The sequence below is a fragment of the Tamandua tetradactyla genome, chromosome 20 (genome assembly GCF_023851605.1).
Source record: "Tamandua tetradactyla isolate mTamTet1 chromosome 20, mTamTet1.pri, whole genome shotgun sequence".
Classification (NCBI taxonomy): Eukaryota; Metazoa; Chordata; class Mammalia; order Pilosa; family Myrmecophagidae; genus Tamandua; species Tamandua tetradactyla.
In genome coordinates this window covers 31,381,894-31,399,032 of record NC_135346.1, presented here as the reverse complement: position 1 = coordinate 31,399,032, position 17,139 = coordinate 31,381,894, and the positions used below count along the sequence as shown (strand labels likewise).

The 17,139-nt window shown below is 52.4% G+C and overlaps 1 protein-coding gene across 4 annotated transcripts in view; it reads right to left on the bottom strand.

Moving 5' to 3' along the window:
- SYNPO (synaptopodin) overlaps positions 1-17,139 on the bottom strand; it is a 68,971-nt gene that overhangs the window by 25,865 nt on the left and 25,967 nt on the right. For 3 of the 4 annotated variants that reach the window (XM_077137415.1, XM_077137414.1, XM_077137417.1), the window contains one exon: positions 9,480-10,121. In XM_077137415.1, the coding sequence (XP_076993530.1) occupies positions 9,480-9,882 (403 nt within the window). In that variant the 5' untranslated portion in view covers positions 9,883-10,121. Of the gene's footprint in view, positions 1-9,479; positions 10,122-11,992; positions 12,640-17,139 lie in introns of those variants that run through there. The other variant, XM_077137416.1, reaches the window with a different exon arrangement.

The window sequence follows — 17,139 nt, the reverse complement described above, 5'->3', positions numbered from 1 at the left end:
ACTAGCCAGCTGAGTGACCTTGGGAAACTCATTAAGTCCTCTGTGCCTCAGTTTCCTCATCTGTGCAATGTTGATAATAATAGTATTTACTTCATGGATTTGTTGACATGTAAGGAACTTAGTAGCATCACTGTACTTACTTAGTACACAGTAAGTAAAAATAAATGTTAATTGTTTCTCAAGGACTTTTAACTATTGAGCACACTTATCTTTGTCTCCAAGAAATTATTCTGGAAGATTGGATGCCAATGTCTCAGGTTCATATCTCCCAACTGGCTGAGTCTGACCCACTACTCCCACACTCTGCCCAGCCGAGCAAGTGGGCACAGTCTGATCAGTCTGGGCACCCGGAGAGGCCCTGACACATGGGGTCCGAGTCATTGATAAGAACAAGGTGGGATCCCGTGTGTGGTTCCTTGGTTCCCGCCTGCCATCTCCCAGGCAGCCTAGGGAATCATCCCTTCCCTCCCCATCTCAGCCAAGTAGTCCCTGACCCCTGGGAGAGTCGGCCTACTCTCCCAGCTGTGGGGCTCGCCCAGCCTACTCCTTTCTGCCCCATTACAGAGACAGCCCCTCCTGCTGGCCCCAGGTATGTGGTGTCTATTGCACTCTTTCACACCCTGGATCCTCTAGCCCATTTCATAGCAGCTCAGAACTAAGCCTGAGGCTCACAGGAAGCACATGATTCGCCCAAGATCACCAGCAAGTTAGCTAGGACTGGAGGGTCAAGTATGCCTTCAGTCCCTTCTCCACTGGGCTTGCACCTATACTTTCACCATTTAGGTTTCTGGCAAAGCATCAAAAAGTAGTCCATACTGAGATATGACAAGTCTTGAGTGAGATTCCTTCGATTCAAGGACTTGCATTGTAAAAGGTTCAAAACAATGCTATTAATAAATAACAGCTAATTTTTTCTTTTTTTATTTTTAGCATTTATCATCCTCTCATTTAGTTTTCCTATCAATCATACAAGATAGGGGTCTATTATGGGGTCTATTTTTATTTCTCTTTTATAGATGAGGAAACAAAGGCCCAGAGAGGTTATATAAAATGCTTAAGGTCTTACAGGTGGCCAGGAGGTGAACCCAAAAGTCCAACAACAGAACATGCATATTAACCACTCAGGAAGCAGGTAACCCAGGAGCAGACTCAATTTCGTCCCACGTGCAACAGCTCTAAGAGGCTGGACAGGGTAGGGCAGGGTCAGCACAGTGCTATACTATACTGCCTCACCAAGTGGAAAAGATGAAGCTAGGATGGTGGAATTTCAGGCAGCGGCCAGTTGGTAAAGATTTCATTCCCGGAGAGAGGGCCTTTGTAAGCCTCTGGAATTACAGGGCCTGGAGGCTGCCCCCATGTTGACTCCTCCTCTGGTCACACTGGGTAGCAATTGAGCCCCAATGTTCAGGGACTGTGCACAAAGGACTCTTTGCTCACACACACACCAGAGTAACTCAGCACAGCCGCTGGGCAGGCAGGCTCAGCTACCCCTCTTCCCAGATCCCAGGCTCCCTTGAGTCAGCAGCCTGAAACCCCCAGGGATGAAGGTATTTTCACAACCTACAGCCAGGGCTCCTCCCCACCCCCAGTTTAGATCATTACCATCCTTGGAACACTCTTCCTCCCAACCAAATCCCTCCTGTTATTCTAGATCATAGCTGCTGTCACGCCTCCTCCAGGAAGTCAGCCTTGACCACTCCTTCAAATAATATTCTGGTCTCCACTCCATTTCACTCCACTTCTCTTCTGAGAGAAGCCTCTCAAACTACCAACTCAAAGTAGCCCCTCTAACTGTTCTCCACTTTAGCATCACGGCTTTTTATTTCCATACCATTTTTATTTATCTGAAATTATCTTGCTGACTTATTTGATTTCTTGTTTCTTGTCTATCTCCCCAGTTAGAACATAAGCTCCTTGAGGGCAAGGACCTGTTTTATTCACCACTGTAACTCCACTGCCTAACCCCCCCTCCTGCTCCCCTCCCTGCTCCCCATTGCCAACCAGGGATACTGAGGTCCATAGAAGGCAAGGGAGTCACCGAGACCACACAACAAGTGAGCGGTGGCAGAGGTGCCCCCGTCCCACCCCCAGCAGTTCATCTGTTGGCCTACCCTGCCTCACTATGATAAGGGCCAGAGCCTGAGATCCTTGCCAACAGTGCCACATCCACTTCCCCAGGGGCCCGCGGCGCCCCAGTCTGGGAAGCTCTACCGGCTTCCCCCTCAGTCCCTCCCTTCCTGGCATCACTGGCTCCTATGAGCTCATGTCTGGAAGCCTGGGAGCTGTCCTCAAGGAAAAGGTGCCTCCCAGGCCAGGTTCCAAGGCTGTCCAGAGGTATGCCCTGGAGGGCAGCCCGGGCAGGTGGAGGGTAGACGGGAGGAACTGTGCTGACCCCTGCCCAGTCCCACATCCTAGAGATGTGAAGGCGCCTTAGGGAGACTGATGTCAACCACAGAGATGGGTAAGGCCGGGGACAGAGAGGAGATGGAGTTAAAGTCTCTCTAGTGCGTCTCCTATCTCTCCAGAGGGCACAAGTGCCACTTGTGACCTCTTCTACTTACCTGGGAGCTGCTCTTATCCAGGGAAAGGGGATTCTGCTACCTTTCACTCACAGAACCACCATGGACAAATCTCTTCCTCTCCTGAGCCTCAGTTTCCTCAACTCTAAAATTCGGGGATTGAATAAAATGCTAGCTAAAGAGGCTAGGGATCAGCCAGGGACCCAGTACTTGAATGCTAAAGGTTCATGATTTTTGTTTTGCTTTTTAACACCTTAGGGGAAGAGGGGTTGAGAAGTGCAATGCAGATGGGGGTGGGGGGGTGGGGGGGGAGGAGTTAACAGTCTCCTTTCGACCATGTAAATGTTTAGATGTTGATTCCATCCACAGTTTGGTTTAGGGAATGGGGGGGGGGGGGGTGGAGCTAGCCAGCCCATAGCCTGAAAAGTGGGGTCTGAGAATTAGGGTGGCATAACTGCCGACAGTTACTGGGAGAGGTTTTGTGCATGTCTAACTATAGTGATCCCAGTTCAACACCCTTCTTGTACAATGGGGAAACTGAGGACCAGAGAGGGAAAGGTACCAAGCCAAGATCTCATAAGGAGACAGTGGCAGGGAACCCTCGCCCCCTTCCCTTCAAATTGAGATAATTTGGTAAGTAGTGGGGGGAGGAGAACATCAGTTGCAGCTTGTGGTTCTGCCCCCAAAATGGGGTGGGGTTAATACCAAGGCAGACTGGTATCAGCAAGCCTTCCAGCCCATTGCCCCAGCATCCTCTAGGTCCCCAGATCGTCATATCTCACCCTTTACCTTCCAACATGATAGGAGGTGGAGCACCTCCATCTCCCCCTATAAGCCAACATCAGTGCTGCTGCCCCCAATGGAGTTGCTCCAACTGGGCCACCCTGCCACCCCTCTCACTGGGAGCCAGAGAGGGCAAGGGACTTGCCAGGTCACACAGCAACTTGGTTTATTGCAGTGTCACCTACCACTGCCCATAAGTGGGGTAGGAGGTGAGGAATAGGGGAATAGGAGGGTCCTTGCCTCCATCTAAATTAAGCCGATAAAGTGGGGTGAGGAAAAGAGTCCTCCCAGAGACCTGCCGTGGTTGTAGATGGAGCCCCCAGATTTCACAGTGTAGTCATTAGAAAGGAGCCCCACCCTCTGTTGGCTACCTGGGCCAGTTACTTCCCCATTTGGGCTTCAATTCCCTCCTTGGCAAATGGGGTAATAGTAGAAGTGTTGTGAGAATTTGATGCGGAGCGGTAGGACAGCTCTCCCCCTTCCCACAGGCGCTCAGGAAGGGCCTCGGCTTTCCCAGGTAGGGCTTGGACCGGGTGGTCCCTGCGGAGCGCCGGTTCGGCCGCCCAGTGTGCCCCGCCCGCATACCAGCCCGCGGCACCGGGTCACCCCGCCCGCGGGGAGGGGGCGGCGCGGGCCCAGCACACGCCGTTCCCGCTGCTCCACAGGCGCCCATGTTGGTCAACCCCAGCCAGAGTCCAAACCGCGACTTCTCTGGGTCCAGCCCGGACCGACCTTTCTCAGAGCGGACTGGGGGACTCAGACCGCCGGCTGATGCCCACCCGTGTGCCCGGGGCTGGCCCCGGCTCCCGATCCGTTTGCAGGGAGGGGAACGAGGGCTGGAGCCCCCAATCAGCCTCAGGGAGTCGCTTCCCAGAGTCGGGGCGATCTCCGGCTCCCGAGCTGCTCCAGAGCTTCGAGATCCCTCCAGCACACCCCCCACCACCACCACCAGCGAATAGACGGGGAAATGAGGCCTGAGGAGTAGAAGCGACTTGGCCAAGGTCACCCCGCGTGCGGGGCCCTGGAGCCTAGATGTGCCACTTCCTGGGCTGGATGGCTCAGGGGCCAGCGCAGGTGGGAAGGGGCCAAGCTCCGCCGGCGCGCGCACCCCCGAGGGGCCAGCACCCCTCACTCACCTCCGGCCGCCGCGAGCCGTGCCCGAGCTCCCCGGCTTCGCCGCCTCAGCGCACCTGACAGCGTCTGTCAGCGCACGCTGCCCCGCGACCCCTGCGACCCCTGCCCCGCGCCGGCCGTCCCCAACTCGCCGCCGCCGCGGCCGCCTAGCCGGCTGCCAGGGGACCCTGAGCAGCCAGCGCTGGGCTGGCTGGCGAGCCGCCCTCCTGCCGCCCGCTCCCCCGGGCCCTAGCGCCGCCCTTCCCCGCCCCGCCCAGCTCTCGGGAGTGGAGAGGTGGGGGTTGTGACTCCTTCCCCCATGAGCTATGCCTCCTGTGTCAAGGCGTCCCCCTCTCCCTTTTCCCTCTCGTTTACTCTCCTCTCTGCTGCCTGGGTGTCTGCCTTAGCTTTCTAGTCACTTTCTGTACCTCTTGGTCTGTCAGTCTGTCCCTCAACCCTTCTGTTTTCTATCTCACCGAGTTTCTTTTTTCTATCTTCCCTTTTCTCTATCTGTCCTACAACCTCCCCTCATCCCCCATTTTAAATCTTTTTTTCTGGTGACTCTGCTGTCGTAACTCACCGTTCCTCCCAGCTTCCTTTCAGACCCGGAGGCAGGTGGCTGACCATCAGGGGACCCCCCTCATCAGGCTCATTTTGCCCTTTCTTCTGAGACCCAGTAACTAGAATAACTGTCTCCATTGGTAGGACTGGGGCAAATGAGGAGTGAGAAAGGCTGCCACCTGCCTTCCCGCAGCTCTCCACCCCCACCCCAGCCTGCCACAGTCCCCTAACAACCAGTGGCTCAGCACCTGCAAGGGCCTGGATGCCGTTTGGCCTCTCCTGGGCTTCAGTTCCCATGCGTATGTTGAACTGTCATTAAGATTGAGCTCAGCTGAGCCCTGTGGCAGCATCAGGATACATCAGGATCACAATAAGAGGATATTGTTAAAGGCCCAGACTCTCAGCCTAACACACATCTTACACACACACACACACACAACAATTTTGAGGCAGAACCACATTTGATAAAATACTGGCGTGGGTTTTCACCCAAGTTTCCCTGGGTTCTTTCTGACTACCCCACCCCTTCAGCCAGGGTGGTTCCACTTTCATGTGTCTCATATATCAAGGTTCTGTGTTTAAATTTCTGCTAAAGGAAGTTAAAAATGCACTGACATAAGCCCACCCCACCCAAGGTTCTTTGAAATGCAGAGCTGTAGGTGGCCTGGGTTTAGGATGTCCCCTGTCCTTAGTGGGCTGGCTCAGAGTGTGGGAGGTCAGGTGACAGAGGGGACAAACCTGCCCTGCCACTCCCACCCCTCAACACCAGAACCCCTGACGTCATGGGCTGCAAGAGCATTCCTCTGAATCTGTGACTGCTCTTTTCCTGTTGTGCTGTGGCTGTCATGGGGTGGGGAGGGCAGGGTGGGGGGCCTGGGGATTGGCACTGGGCAGGTTATTGCCTACCCTACAAGTGCAAGTGCTAGGAAAGTGGCTGCACCCAGCCTGTGGGAAACCAGGAAACAAACTGTGTGGGTGAGAGGGAAAGAGAGAGAGAGGCTGGGATTACTGTGTGGGTGGGTATGAAAGAGAAGGAGATGGGGAAAAGGAAGGAGAGCAAGTGGTTCCATCTGTACGTAGGTGTGTGACAGTGGGTGCACAAGAGTGACTATGCCTGTAGGAGAGAATGTGTGCATGCAAAAGAGATCTCAAAGTGTAGGTGTCTGAGCAAAAGAAAATGGAGAAAAGAACATGCTTTTAACCTGCATCTATGGGAGGGATGTGTGTGTGTGTTTGTATGAGAAAGCATGTATATTTCTGCTTATATATTCTTAGGTGGGAATATAGCTATGCAAATGTGCAACCTGAATCTGCATGTGAAAGTTAGGTGTGCACAGTGAGAGGAGGCCTGCAGGAGGGTGAGTGTGTGCCAGTGTATGCCCATGCATGAATATGTGGGTGCCTGAGGGCATGCGCATGTGTACATGTGTGAGCATTCTCCCAGGAACATGGTGTTGGCATGTGTGTGTGTAACCTGTGGTGTGTGTGAGTGCACTTGTGAAGTATACGTTAACCTATGACAGTGCTCCTACACTTTCACCCTCCTATTAGGGTCACCGTGGTGTGGGGAGCATGGGGGAGGGTGTGGGTGGCTTCCTGCCCAGCCTCCGCTCTGTGTGGCCTCTGTCCCACAGGCCTGTGGCCCAGTGACTACTGTCAGCTCTGTCAACACAGGTTCCACTGTCTCAACAGGACCAATAGGGCCAGGGTCAAGGCTCCTGTGACAACCCAGATTCACTCACCACGCCCTCCCCAGAGGCTTAGAATCAGACCTACTAGAGCTGGAAAAGCCTCTAAATCTTCCAGATACTCCTACTTCCAATAACAAATGGCCTGAAGAGGCAGGAAAGTAGGTCTCCCAAAGCCACCGGGCCAAGGAGAGCCTGGATCACAGGTGTCCTGGAGCACATCCAAGGGGGAGAGAATGTACTAGGTAGAATCCCTTGCCATCCCCCAAAGCCTGGACAACCTTTTGCCAGCCCCAGGTGGGTGGAAGAACATAGGCTGCTGCCTCGTCTCCATGGAGACTGAGGCAGCACAGAGGGTGGTTAAGCAGGGCTCAGACCGCCCAGGGTTCAAATCCAAGCTTCTCCACCCTGTGAGACTTTGACAAGGCACTGCTTATACTCCTTAGGCCTTGGTTCCCTCATCCGAAAAACAGAGATAAGAAAAGTATGAACTCTGTGGAGCTTGTTTAGAGGAGGAAATGAAGTAATCTATACAAAGCATTAGCACAGTGCCTGGCAGCCGAACTGGGAGGCAGAGGCCCTGGTTCCAGCCCCAGCTTTGCCACCAACTCACTGGGTGGCCTTAGACGAGTCATTTGCCATCTCTGGGCTTTATAGTCTCCATCTGTACAATGAGTCCTGCCAATTATGACCAGCTGAGACTCTGTAGAGAGGCCAGCTGCTGCATGGGGCTCTTTTTGTGAGCTGTGGACTAATGCATGCTGCTGAGGCTGGATTGTGAGCCTGATGTTATGTTTCCTTCCCACAGATATTCTCCCAAGATGGCAACAGCTGATGGTAGGAACTGAGCAGCAGACTGCTGCCCACCTCACTTCTTCGGACCCCTACCACTCAAGCCTGCCAAGGACTCCATTCTGCCCTGTCAGCTGGAACTCAGACCTGACAAATGGCACTCTTCCCCCAAAATCAAGGCCTCTACAGTGCCCAAGGCAGAAGATGTTGTGACCTATACTTAAAAACTACCAGAAAGCACTCTAGAAAGACAGGTATAATTGAGGAAGGATGGATGTAATTGTCTGAAGATGCTTATAATCCTCTGGTAATAATGGGGGGAAGCTTTAAAAGGAAGCTCTAATCCCCTAATAACTTGGCAGCTCCACAGGCTTCTTCCCTCCAGATCTCCAGGCAGAGAGTAGGGACTCTGGCCACTCCCCTTCCCAAGGGAGCAGAAAGACCAGTGTGAGGTCTGACACAAGACCACCCAGATTTCTACTTTCTTTCTAAGACCCAGCTTCCTTCCTGCTTTTACCTCCAAGAAGTCCTTGCCTATTCCAGCCTTTGGAGGTCACACTTTCCCCCTCTGTCCGTAGAACTGGATGACCACCTGGGATGGATGTTCAAGAGAGAAGTGGACCAGGCCGAAGTAAGCAGAACACAGCCATGGTTTCAGCTCTAACACTGGCTGTGTGACCTTGGGCAAGAGGCTTAAGTCTCTGAATCTCAATTGCCTCACCTGGAAAATGGAACGAATAATTCCTGCCCTGAAAGGCTATAGTAAGTTGATGAGAATGAGACTCTAGTAAATGGCCAGGCCCTGCATGAGATGCCAAAAGGGTTCATTAACAGCTAGTCCCTTCTTCTCCAGGGCTTAGCTAGTCGACATCACATCCAGAACCAGCACCCATGTCTCCTTACCCCAGCCATGGGGTGGGGATTTTCGTTGACTCTGGTGTGAAGACCTACCTCCACAGTTCTCCTCCCTGGGGTCCTCTGAGGCACCATCTTCCCGCCCCAGATGAATTGAAGGCCCCCTCCTGGTTCCCACCCAACTCCTCCATGACCCAGGCTGGGGGTGAATGGCGGCCATGGGAGGTGGTCAGAACCTGAGAGAATTCTTTTAGAGAGGAGAGTGGGTGGGAACGGCCGGTCAGATGCCAGCCAGAGCCAGGGCGTCGGCTACGCCTGCGGAGAAATGATGTGTTCCTTCAGTTTCCTGATGCATGAGCCTTCCCAGGACTGTGCCCCCTCCCCCCGCGCGCCCCCAGGGTCTGCTGGCAGCAGCTCCCGCCCGAGCTGTACACGGCCCAGCTCACGTCCCCACCATCTGGACCCACTTCAGCGTTTCCATGGGCCCACCCACTGGAGGTGGCTCAGCATGGGTTTCCCTGTCCCACCTGCTCCGCCTGCAGGAAAGTCATCATCATTCCTTCCTTCCGTGCGGAGCTTACCGAGCTTTCCCCTACGTGCTGCCCCGCTGCGGCCCGCGTGACGTAGGTCCTGCTTTTGTCATCCCTGACAGGTGGAAACTGAGGCCCAGGTGAGAAATGTGGGCCCCACTCAGCAACTCAACACTGGTCCACCTGGGCCTCAGTTTCCCCACCTGTAAAATTAAGAGGGTGGATTGGAGCAGAGGCTGAGTCTTTACCCCACACGCTCTGAGGGCGTTGGCCCCGACAGCTGCATTGAGCGCCACATGCCCGGCCAGGAGGCTGTTCACTGAGGTTCTGCCCCATCAGGCGCTCAGGACTCCACGGTCATTTGTTACCCCTAACGATTAAAGGGCAGATGAGAGGGAGAGATGTACTTTTTTTTTTTTTTTTAACCGAGCATGCTACGTGACCTTTTCTCACATGCCCTCTTTGGCAGAAAAAAGAGTGGGGTTAGATGGGATACAGCCAGAACTGCATGTAACCCAGAGCCTGTCCTATCTCTCCACAGCTGCTAATCTGGGCATGTCCATGGGACTGAGATGGATTGTTATGCAGTGTGGGAAAATATGGTCAGGAAGTCCAGGGGAGAAGGGATGCAGGCTTACCTGGTCTCTGGGCCACACTGGGCCCGGGGCCAGGGCTGAGGCTGGTGCTGGCTGTGGTCACCTGCCAGACTTTCATTGCACCCCAGTCCTGGCTGGCCCTGTCGTCATGCTGGGGCTCCCCCTGTGCCTCCCTGGGGCAGCTGGGTGGCTGGACTTCCGGGGCGCTGGGCAGAGCCTCTTGTGTGGCTCTGCAGGCCGAGGTGCCCCCTCTCCTGCTAGCCACTTCTTCATCCTCCTCCAGGTCAGTGAGCCCCGCCTCTCCCTGCAGGCCCTCCTCGCTGCCGCTCTCCTGGGCCTCCAGGGCCACACACCTGTAGTTCCCATCGGGGATCCCGAAGGTGCAGGAGGTAGGCCTCCCTTTGCTGGACCCAAGGGGAGGGGGCGGGAGGTGGGGGCCCAGCATTGTGCTGCCTCCCCTCAGCGATACAGAGAAGCTGGCTTCTGGGCCTCTGTCTAGAGCCCCTCTGTGTTCACTGTTTCTGCTCCTCTTAGGGCCTCCTCCAGCTCTCTTCAGTTTCACCAGTGTGAAGTCAGGCTGGGAAGCAAGAGAAGTCCTTCCTGGGCTGGGTGAGGTGGTGGGCACCCGAGCCCTCCTTCTTAGCCCGTCTCTGCTCTGTGAGGCCCCTTTTCAAGGTGCTGTATCTGCATAGGGAGGAAAGAAACAGCACATGAGATGGCTGGTTGGGTGTCCCCAAATGGATTTCTGAGACTGGGGTGTCCATGACAACTGGCTGGAGTTTAGGGGTACAGGTCTCACATGTCCATGGGAAAGTGTTTCCCAAGCTTCAGTCTCAACATCCCAGATTTATGCCATATCCTTATGCTACCTGAAGCATTATTTACTTAGTATTTTTTCTTAAGTCAACTTTAAATAGCTTACTTGCATTACTTTAGACTTATCGTGAGCAATAATTGCAAGAAAACCACAAATATGCTATGCTAAGTAATTTCCCCCCTTAGCACACTTTAAATAAATATCTAGTTATTTAAAAATACTTATCTGGCACCTCCAAGAAAAAATTTTCTCACTTGTCTCCCAAGGCACGTACCACTTCCAGAATGGCAGAAACAGTGGGGCCGAAGGCATAAGACTGAGCGCTGGGACCCCCATGGAGAGGCTGTGGCACCAAAAGGCAATGGTGTGGCCAGGTGCACAAGTACCCAGGCTCAGAGTGAGAATCCCAGCTCGGCCACCTGGCTGGTGGTCCTCAAGTCACATGACCTCTCTGACCTTTGGCTTCCCCCTCTGCAAAATGGAGATTGTGTTGCATTGAGGATCAAATAAGAAAATGCATGCAGTTTTGAGACATCACTCAATACATGTTGGCTATTCATTTATTCCACAACATTTTTTTGAGTTCCTATTATATTTTTGGTTACATATTCAGATTATGTTCCAGATATAGTGGGGGATAAAGAGGACATGATGCCCTGGCTCATAAAGCCTTAATAATCTGGTAGGGGAAACTGTGAATAGATTACAAGAACAATAATAATAACAGTGTTCTTATTTATAAGTGTTAATGATGATTATCCAAGAGAGAGATGACGGCAGCCTCCTATAAGGGATGGTGAGGAAGGATGGATGGGCGAGGTACTTGGGTGGCAGAATTGGCAGGGCTGGGAGACAGATGGAGAGTGGGTGTGTAGGAAGAGGGAGGAGTCTAGAATGCAGCCCAGGTTCGTGGCTCTGGCGACAGAGTGATTTTCTTAATAGAGACCAGGAATAAATGGGAAAGAGCAGGTGTTTAGGGGAGCAGGGAGATGGGTTAGATTTTGGATTTCTGGGGGAGATGAGAAGTGGATAGTTCCACATGGGAGCCTGGAGGACAAGGGAGAGTTCCAGGCTGGGAACAAAAGTTTGGAAATCATCATCTGTGGAAGCACAGAGTGGAAGTGGAGGCAATCACCCCTTCCCCAGGATGGGCAGGTGGCGCCCAAGTCAGGGCCAATGGCCTATTATGCTTAGAAAGAAACCTTAGCATGAACAGGTCTTGGTTAAAGGCACGATTCTGCCATTGCTTAGCTATGTGAACTGGGCAAGTCACTCTACCTCTCTTTACAAAATGGGACAAGACCTCCCCTGATCCCCCACTGGCTGCCCCATGGGCCTTGAGAACCCAGTAAACTGCGAGGGTCTGGGGATATGGGTGACCTGAGGTCCCAGACTGACCTTAGCTGCTCTTGTTTTTGACCTGGAGACCACGACTCCACCCCCAGGCAGGGGCCCAGGACCCCGACCCCAGCAGGCCGGTCAAGGCCTTGGCTCCAAGCTGGAGCTGTGCCAGGAGGTTCTCACAGGCAAGTGGGGAAGGAGATAAGCGCATTACCAGGCCCTAGGGCAGACCTGAGCCAACCAGGGGAAAGGCAAACAAGCCTCAGGATCAGAAAGATAAACAGGCACCTGTCGTAATAGCCTCAGCTATAACAGCTTCAGCTGCGGGACAGTAAGGGAAAGGAAGCCAAAGCTCTGCCCGGGAGAAGAACGAAGCTCACATATTGAGCACCTTTACCTGCTGGGGTCATTCACTTAGGTTATTGCAATAAATCCTCGCTGCAGTCCTGTGAGAAGCTGTTATTAATAAAATCATCCCATTTCAGAGGTGAAGAAATTGAGGCTCAGCCGGATGAAATGACTTCTTGCTTAAGTCAACACAGGTAGTAAGCGTCAGGCAGGAATTTGAACCCGCCTTTAACACCTTGGCCATGATGGGGGTCTGGAGAAATAGAAGAGATGGTTCCAGGACATGTCCCTCGCCAGGGCCTCCTCCCTCACCAGCTGCTGTCTGAGACTTCTCCCCTAAGAGTTTCAAAGCATCTTAGAATCTCAAGGGGGTTGGTGGAATTCTGAGGAGACCTGCCTGGCCCTCACTGGCAGTGTGACCATGGGCAGGTGCCTTCTGCACTCTGGAGTCAGTTTCCCCCAGGGCGCCGTGGCCGGGTTGAGCCAGATGATGCTGGAGGGTCCATCCTTCCCTGGCATTGCAGGATCCTATGGTTCTGAGCACTGGGAGCCACCCCCCACACTGCAACCACCAGAGAGCCAGATGGCAGGAGGCAGGAGTGGGTGTGGGAAGGGGGCAGGGCTCCCTGTGACTCCTTGCATCCCCACAGGGGCTTCGCCTCGCTCTTTCCCTGCTTCTGTTTTGCTGTATTTGACGGTGGCCACGGTTTCCAGGAAAGAAGAGAGAGGCGGAAAAGTTAACTTTCCGCCACCCACACAAATATTTTTGGCAGGCGTGGTCTCGGTGCTGCCAAGCCGGGAGGGAGGGGTTGGCAGGAGCACTCCAATCCAAGGTTGCCTCTCTAGGAGGTACTGACTCCCCACACCGCCAGGGGCTTGGGCAGGCCCCGCGCAGGCCTGAGCCCTGAACACCCACCCCTGCCCAGGAGCTGGGGGGTCGGGACCCGTGGCAATGATGGCAGCTGCTGCTTGCTGAGCTGCTGCCGGTACATGCTGGTCCAAGCCCCTTGCCCAACAGTCCTGGGAGGTAGGCCGGAAAGAGCGGTTTGCTGATGAAGAAACTGAAGCATGGAGAGGTAAAGTATAGTATCCAAAGTAGTGCCGGCAGTGAGCGGTAAAGTAAGCATTCGAACTCAGCCTGTTGGGGTCTGTGCTCTTCCCACTGCTCCTGGTGGCCTCAGACTCTGTCTCCAGGGTCATTTGAGTTTGCTGAGCTCAAATCGCAGTGGTTCCATCTGTGTGGGAAGAGCTCTGCTGTGGACAAGAGATGGCCCCCTCCAGCCTCAGCAGAAATGGGAGGAACATCCTAAAAAGTTCTAATTCCATCTCTCCCAAATCTGTACTCCTCATCCTGCTACAAGGCCCAAGAACACCTGAGCTTCAGGAAGTCCAGGCTGATAGAGTCCATGGAACCCATGTCCTCATCTCTAAGAGGAAAACTGAGCCCAGAGAGAGGGCCCTGAGACTTCTCCAGGGCTGCAGAGCAGGTCGGAGGCCCTGGGACTCAGCTACCCAGATGCTCCCTCTGTTGTTCCTCCTATAAGCCCCACTCCCCCTGAGCAGCCTCACCTGCTCCCATCCAAGCACGGCTCCCAGGACCAAAGTCCCAAGCTAAGCATCATTTACTCTATGGACCTGCAAGACATCCCAGGAGCTCCTCCTGTTATTGGCTTCTGCAATGGATGGACTCTGGGGAGGTGACCTTGGGACTCTTGTGTCCCTCTTCTGTCCCTCTGTGGAGTCGGAAAGGCATTAACTTTGGAATCAGATATGAGTTCAAATTCTGACTCCACTACTCAGTGACTCTCTGATCCTAGGCAAGCCTTCCTCTTTCAGAGCTTCAGTTTCCCTGTGTACAAAACAGGGGGAAAATACAGTCCCTACTTCACAGTGTTGTTCATTGAAAAAATTTAGGCTCACTGGTTCATTTGGCAGGTACCGGGAGCGCATTGCTGGTCCCCAGTGGGACCCTGGGGCTGCTTGGTGAGCCTGACGTTCAGGGCCCTGAGTGCTTTGTGCACACAGACTGGGGGAGTGCAAAGCACAGCCCAGCCTCTCCATCTTTCCCCATCAGCAGTAGTGCCTCTACAGGCCAAAAGAGACTCAGAGGAAGGAAAAGGAAGTGTGGGATACTGGGTGTCTAAGGATACTGGGTGTCAGGGCTTAAGCAGGTGCATTGTACCAGGATCAAGGCATAGAGTCCTTGTTTTTATTCTCTCAGTGATTCATTGAGTCTTGCTGGAGAATCCTAGGATGTGACTCTATAGTTTGAAGTAGGTGAGAGAGGAAAGACCCTAATAAGATTAGACCCTCATTCCTCAGAAGGCCCTTCTGCTCTCTACCTGGAGAAACCTCCTTACATGGCCTCCCTACCTGTAGTATCTCCCAATCTCCATCCTATACAGGTTCTGATGCATTCTTTTAAAGCGCAGCTCTGAATGTGTCACTCATCTGCTCAAGAACGGTCCATGGCTCCCCATTGCTCACAAGGTAAAGAAAAGTTGTGAACAAAGGGCAATGGAGATTCCAAGGTGGATCCCGTATTCTTGGCTGAGGGGAATGATGGTGCTTCAGCTAGATTTGAAGGATGTTGACAAGAAGAGCTGCAGATTCTGGTGGATGAAGGCACTTCAGTCCAAGTGAAGAGAGAAGGCAGGACCAATCTAGGGAATCATCTAGGATCATGTGGAGAGCATGCGTGGAAGGGCAGAGGGAGGCGGCGTAGGGAGAGAAGGTGGCCAGGTTGTGACCAGCTTCAATGATCTGGGCTCTCTCCTGCTGGGTGAAAAGATGAGATAGGGGTGGCCCTGTAGGATTGGGGGTACACTGCAAAGTTCAGCTCTGGGGGGAGGGGCTCAAGGCAGCAAGGCTAGAGCAGAGAGCAGGAGACTGAAACGAGGCCTGGCATGCAGGGATCCCCCCGAGTGGAGCATTTTGGGGCTATTTCCTCGGCACCCGGCACAGTGCCAGACACATAATAACAGTACCAATGATGATAGTTAATATTTATGAAGTGGTTACTGTGTCAGGTGTTATTTCAGACATTTGGCTTGCATTAAGTCATTTGATCCTCATCACAACCCTATAAGGAAGGTGCTATTATTATCTCCATTTTATAGATAAGGAAACGGCACTTACATAACTTGCCAAGATTCAGTATAAGTGGCTGAGTCAGGGTTCAAGCCCTGATAATCTAGTTCCAAATATCGCTTTTTTTCCATAAGGCATGACTAGCCTAGTATTAGAAATAGTTGCTGAACGAATGAAAGAGGAGGAAGAATGGAAGGGAGGGAACTGGAAGAGAGAAGGGGACAGAGGGAAGAAGGGAGGAAATTGTCTCTAATGCCTGGTGCAGGACCTGGCACATGGTAGGCACATGGTAGGACAGATATTTCCCGTGTGAAAGAAGAGTGAGATGTGACATAGAGATTAATTGTAGGTATAGCCTAGGGGTGAGAAAGGGGAAAGTATAACTTAGAAGAGGTCCTAGTGGCTCGGGTGTCCACCTGCCCATCCCACCCTTCCCCTCATTCCCTCCCACCCCCTGGGGCAAAAGGAGCCAGTGCTGGGTGGGCTGGGATGTGGAGCTGACGGGGGCTCTGGGAGCATCAGCAAACCATCCTTTGGCAAGAGGTAGCTTGGAGGGACTGGGAAAAGCTCTCCAAACTGGGCAAGCAGGGGCGGTGTCTGGAGAGATGAGTCTCAGCCAAGCCTCAGTTCAGCCTCATGACAGCTGGGTAATTTTGGACTAGTCACTTCATCTCACCGAATTGTAGTTACCTTCTCGGTAAAATTGAGAACTGGTCATCCATTTATTATCCACTCATTTAACATGTATTCACTGAATGCCTGCTGTATGCCATTTGCTATTCTAGGTCCTGGCACTACACAGTGAACAGATGAGAAGGAAACCCTGCCGATGTGGAGCTCACACGTTAGCTGGGGTGCACAGACAAATAAATAAGATAACATGTCAGATGGTGACAGTGCGATGGAAAAATAATTAAGCAGGCAAAGGGGCTAGGGAGTGCTATGTTCATTACGATAGAGCAGAGTGCTAGTAATGTGGAAAACCTTGAAGGATGCCATTCTACTCTCCATCTGGCATATGTATTTCAAGTTCACAATTATGTGAAAATCTCATATGCAATCATAAAATATGTAAAATCAATGTTAAGTGGCAAACTCAGGAATAGGAGCCCTGCACGCCCATGGGAGATACAGTCCTTGGGCTGATACTCTGATTTTTTACCATTTTAGAACTTTCTTGTTCCACTGTGAATGTGTCCTCCATTTTAGGAATATTTTTTGTAACCCTGCATATAAAAATATGATTTCACGATGAATATGCAACTATGTGACGATACTGTGAATCACTGATTAGATATGTAGAACAGAATGATCATATATTAAGAATGTTTGTGTTTATTTGTTGTTATATTTTAAGAAAATTTAAAAATTTATAAAAAATATGATTCACGTGTTAGCATTATTTCTTTAAGAGGATCTGTTTCCAAAGTCATTAAATTGGCAAAGCTTAGAATTAGCAAATTCTCAGGGAGAAACACCTGACATACAATGAGTTTGAGGATAGTAATGATAACAGCATCATGCGGTTATGTGAGGATTAAATAAAGTAACATGTGTAAGTGCTTGAGAATTTGCAGCTATGGTCATTCCAATTATTTTTGCGGAGGGGTGACTGAGGACGTATGGACAACAAGAGGAGTTACCACTTATCAAACAGTCCCCAAGTGCTGGGCACTATTCTGTGCCCAGTGTCAATTATTATCTTGTTTCTAGCAGGTGGCACCTTCTATCGTGCCCATTTAACAGATGAGGTAATGGAGGCTCAGGGGAAGGGAATCTCTGCCCATGGTCTCAGAGCAAGAGAACAGCCAAGGCTGTACCTGACCTGTGTCTGGGGCCTGGGGTAATGGTTGGGGGTGGTCTCTGAGGGTCCTGGGGAGGAGCCATTTCACATATCGGAAAGAACTTTCATTCCAGCCAGGGCTCTGCCCTGCTCCGTGTGCCCCTGGCCACATCCCTCTGCTCCTGTGCCTCAGTGATCCCCAAAGCACAGTTGCAGAGCTGGGCATGGGGTCTTTAGGGACCCTTCCAGCCCTACATTGCCTGTGGAACCCAGACCCTGGTGGACTCGCGTCAGTTCCAAATGGACTCACAGAATCCAGCCTG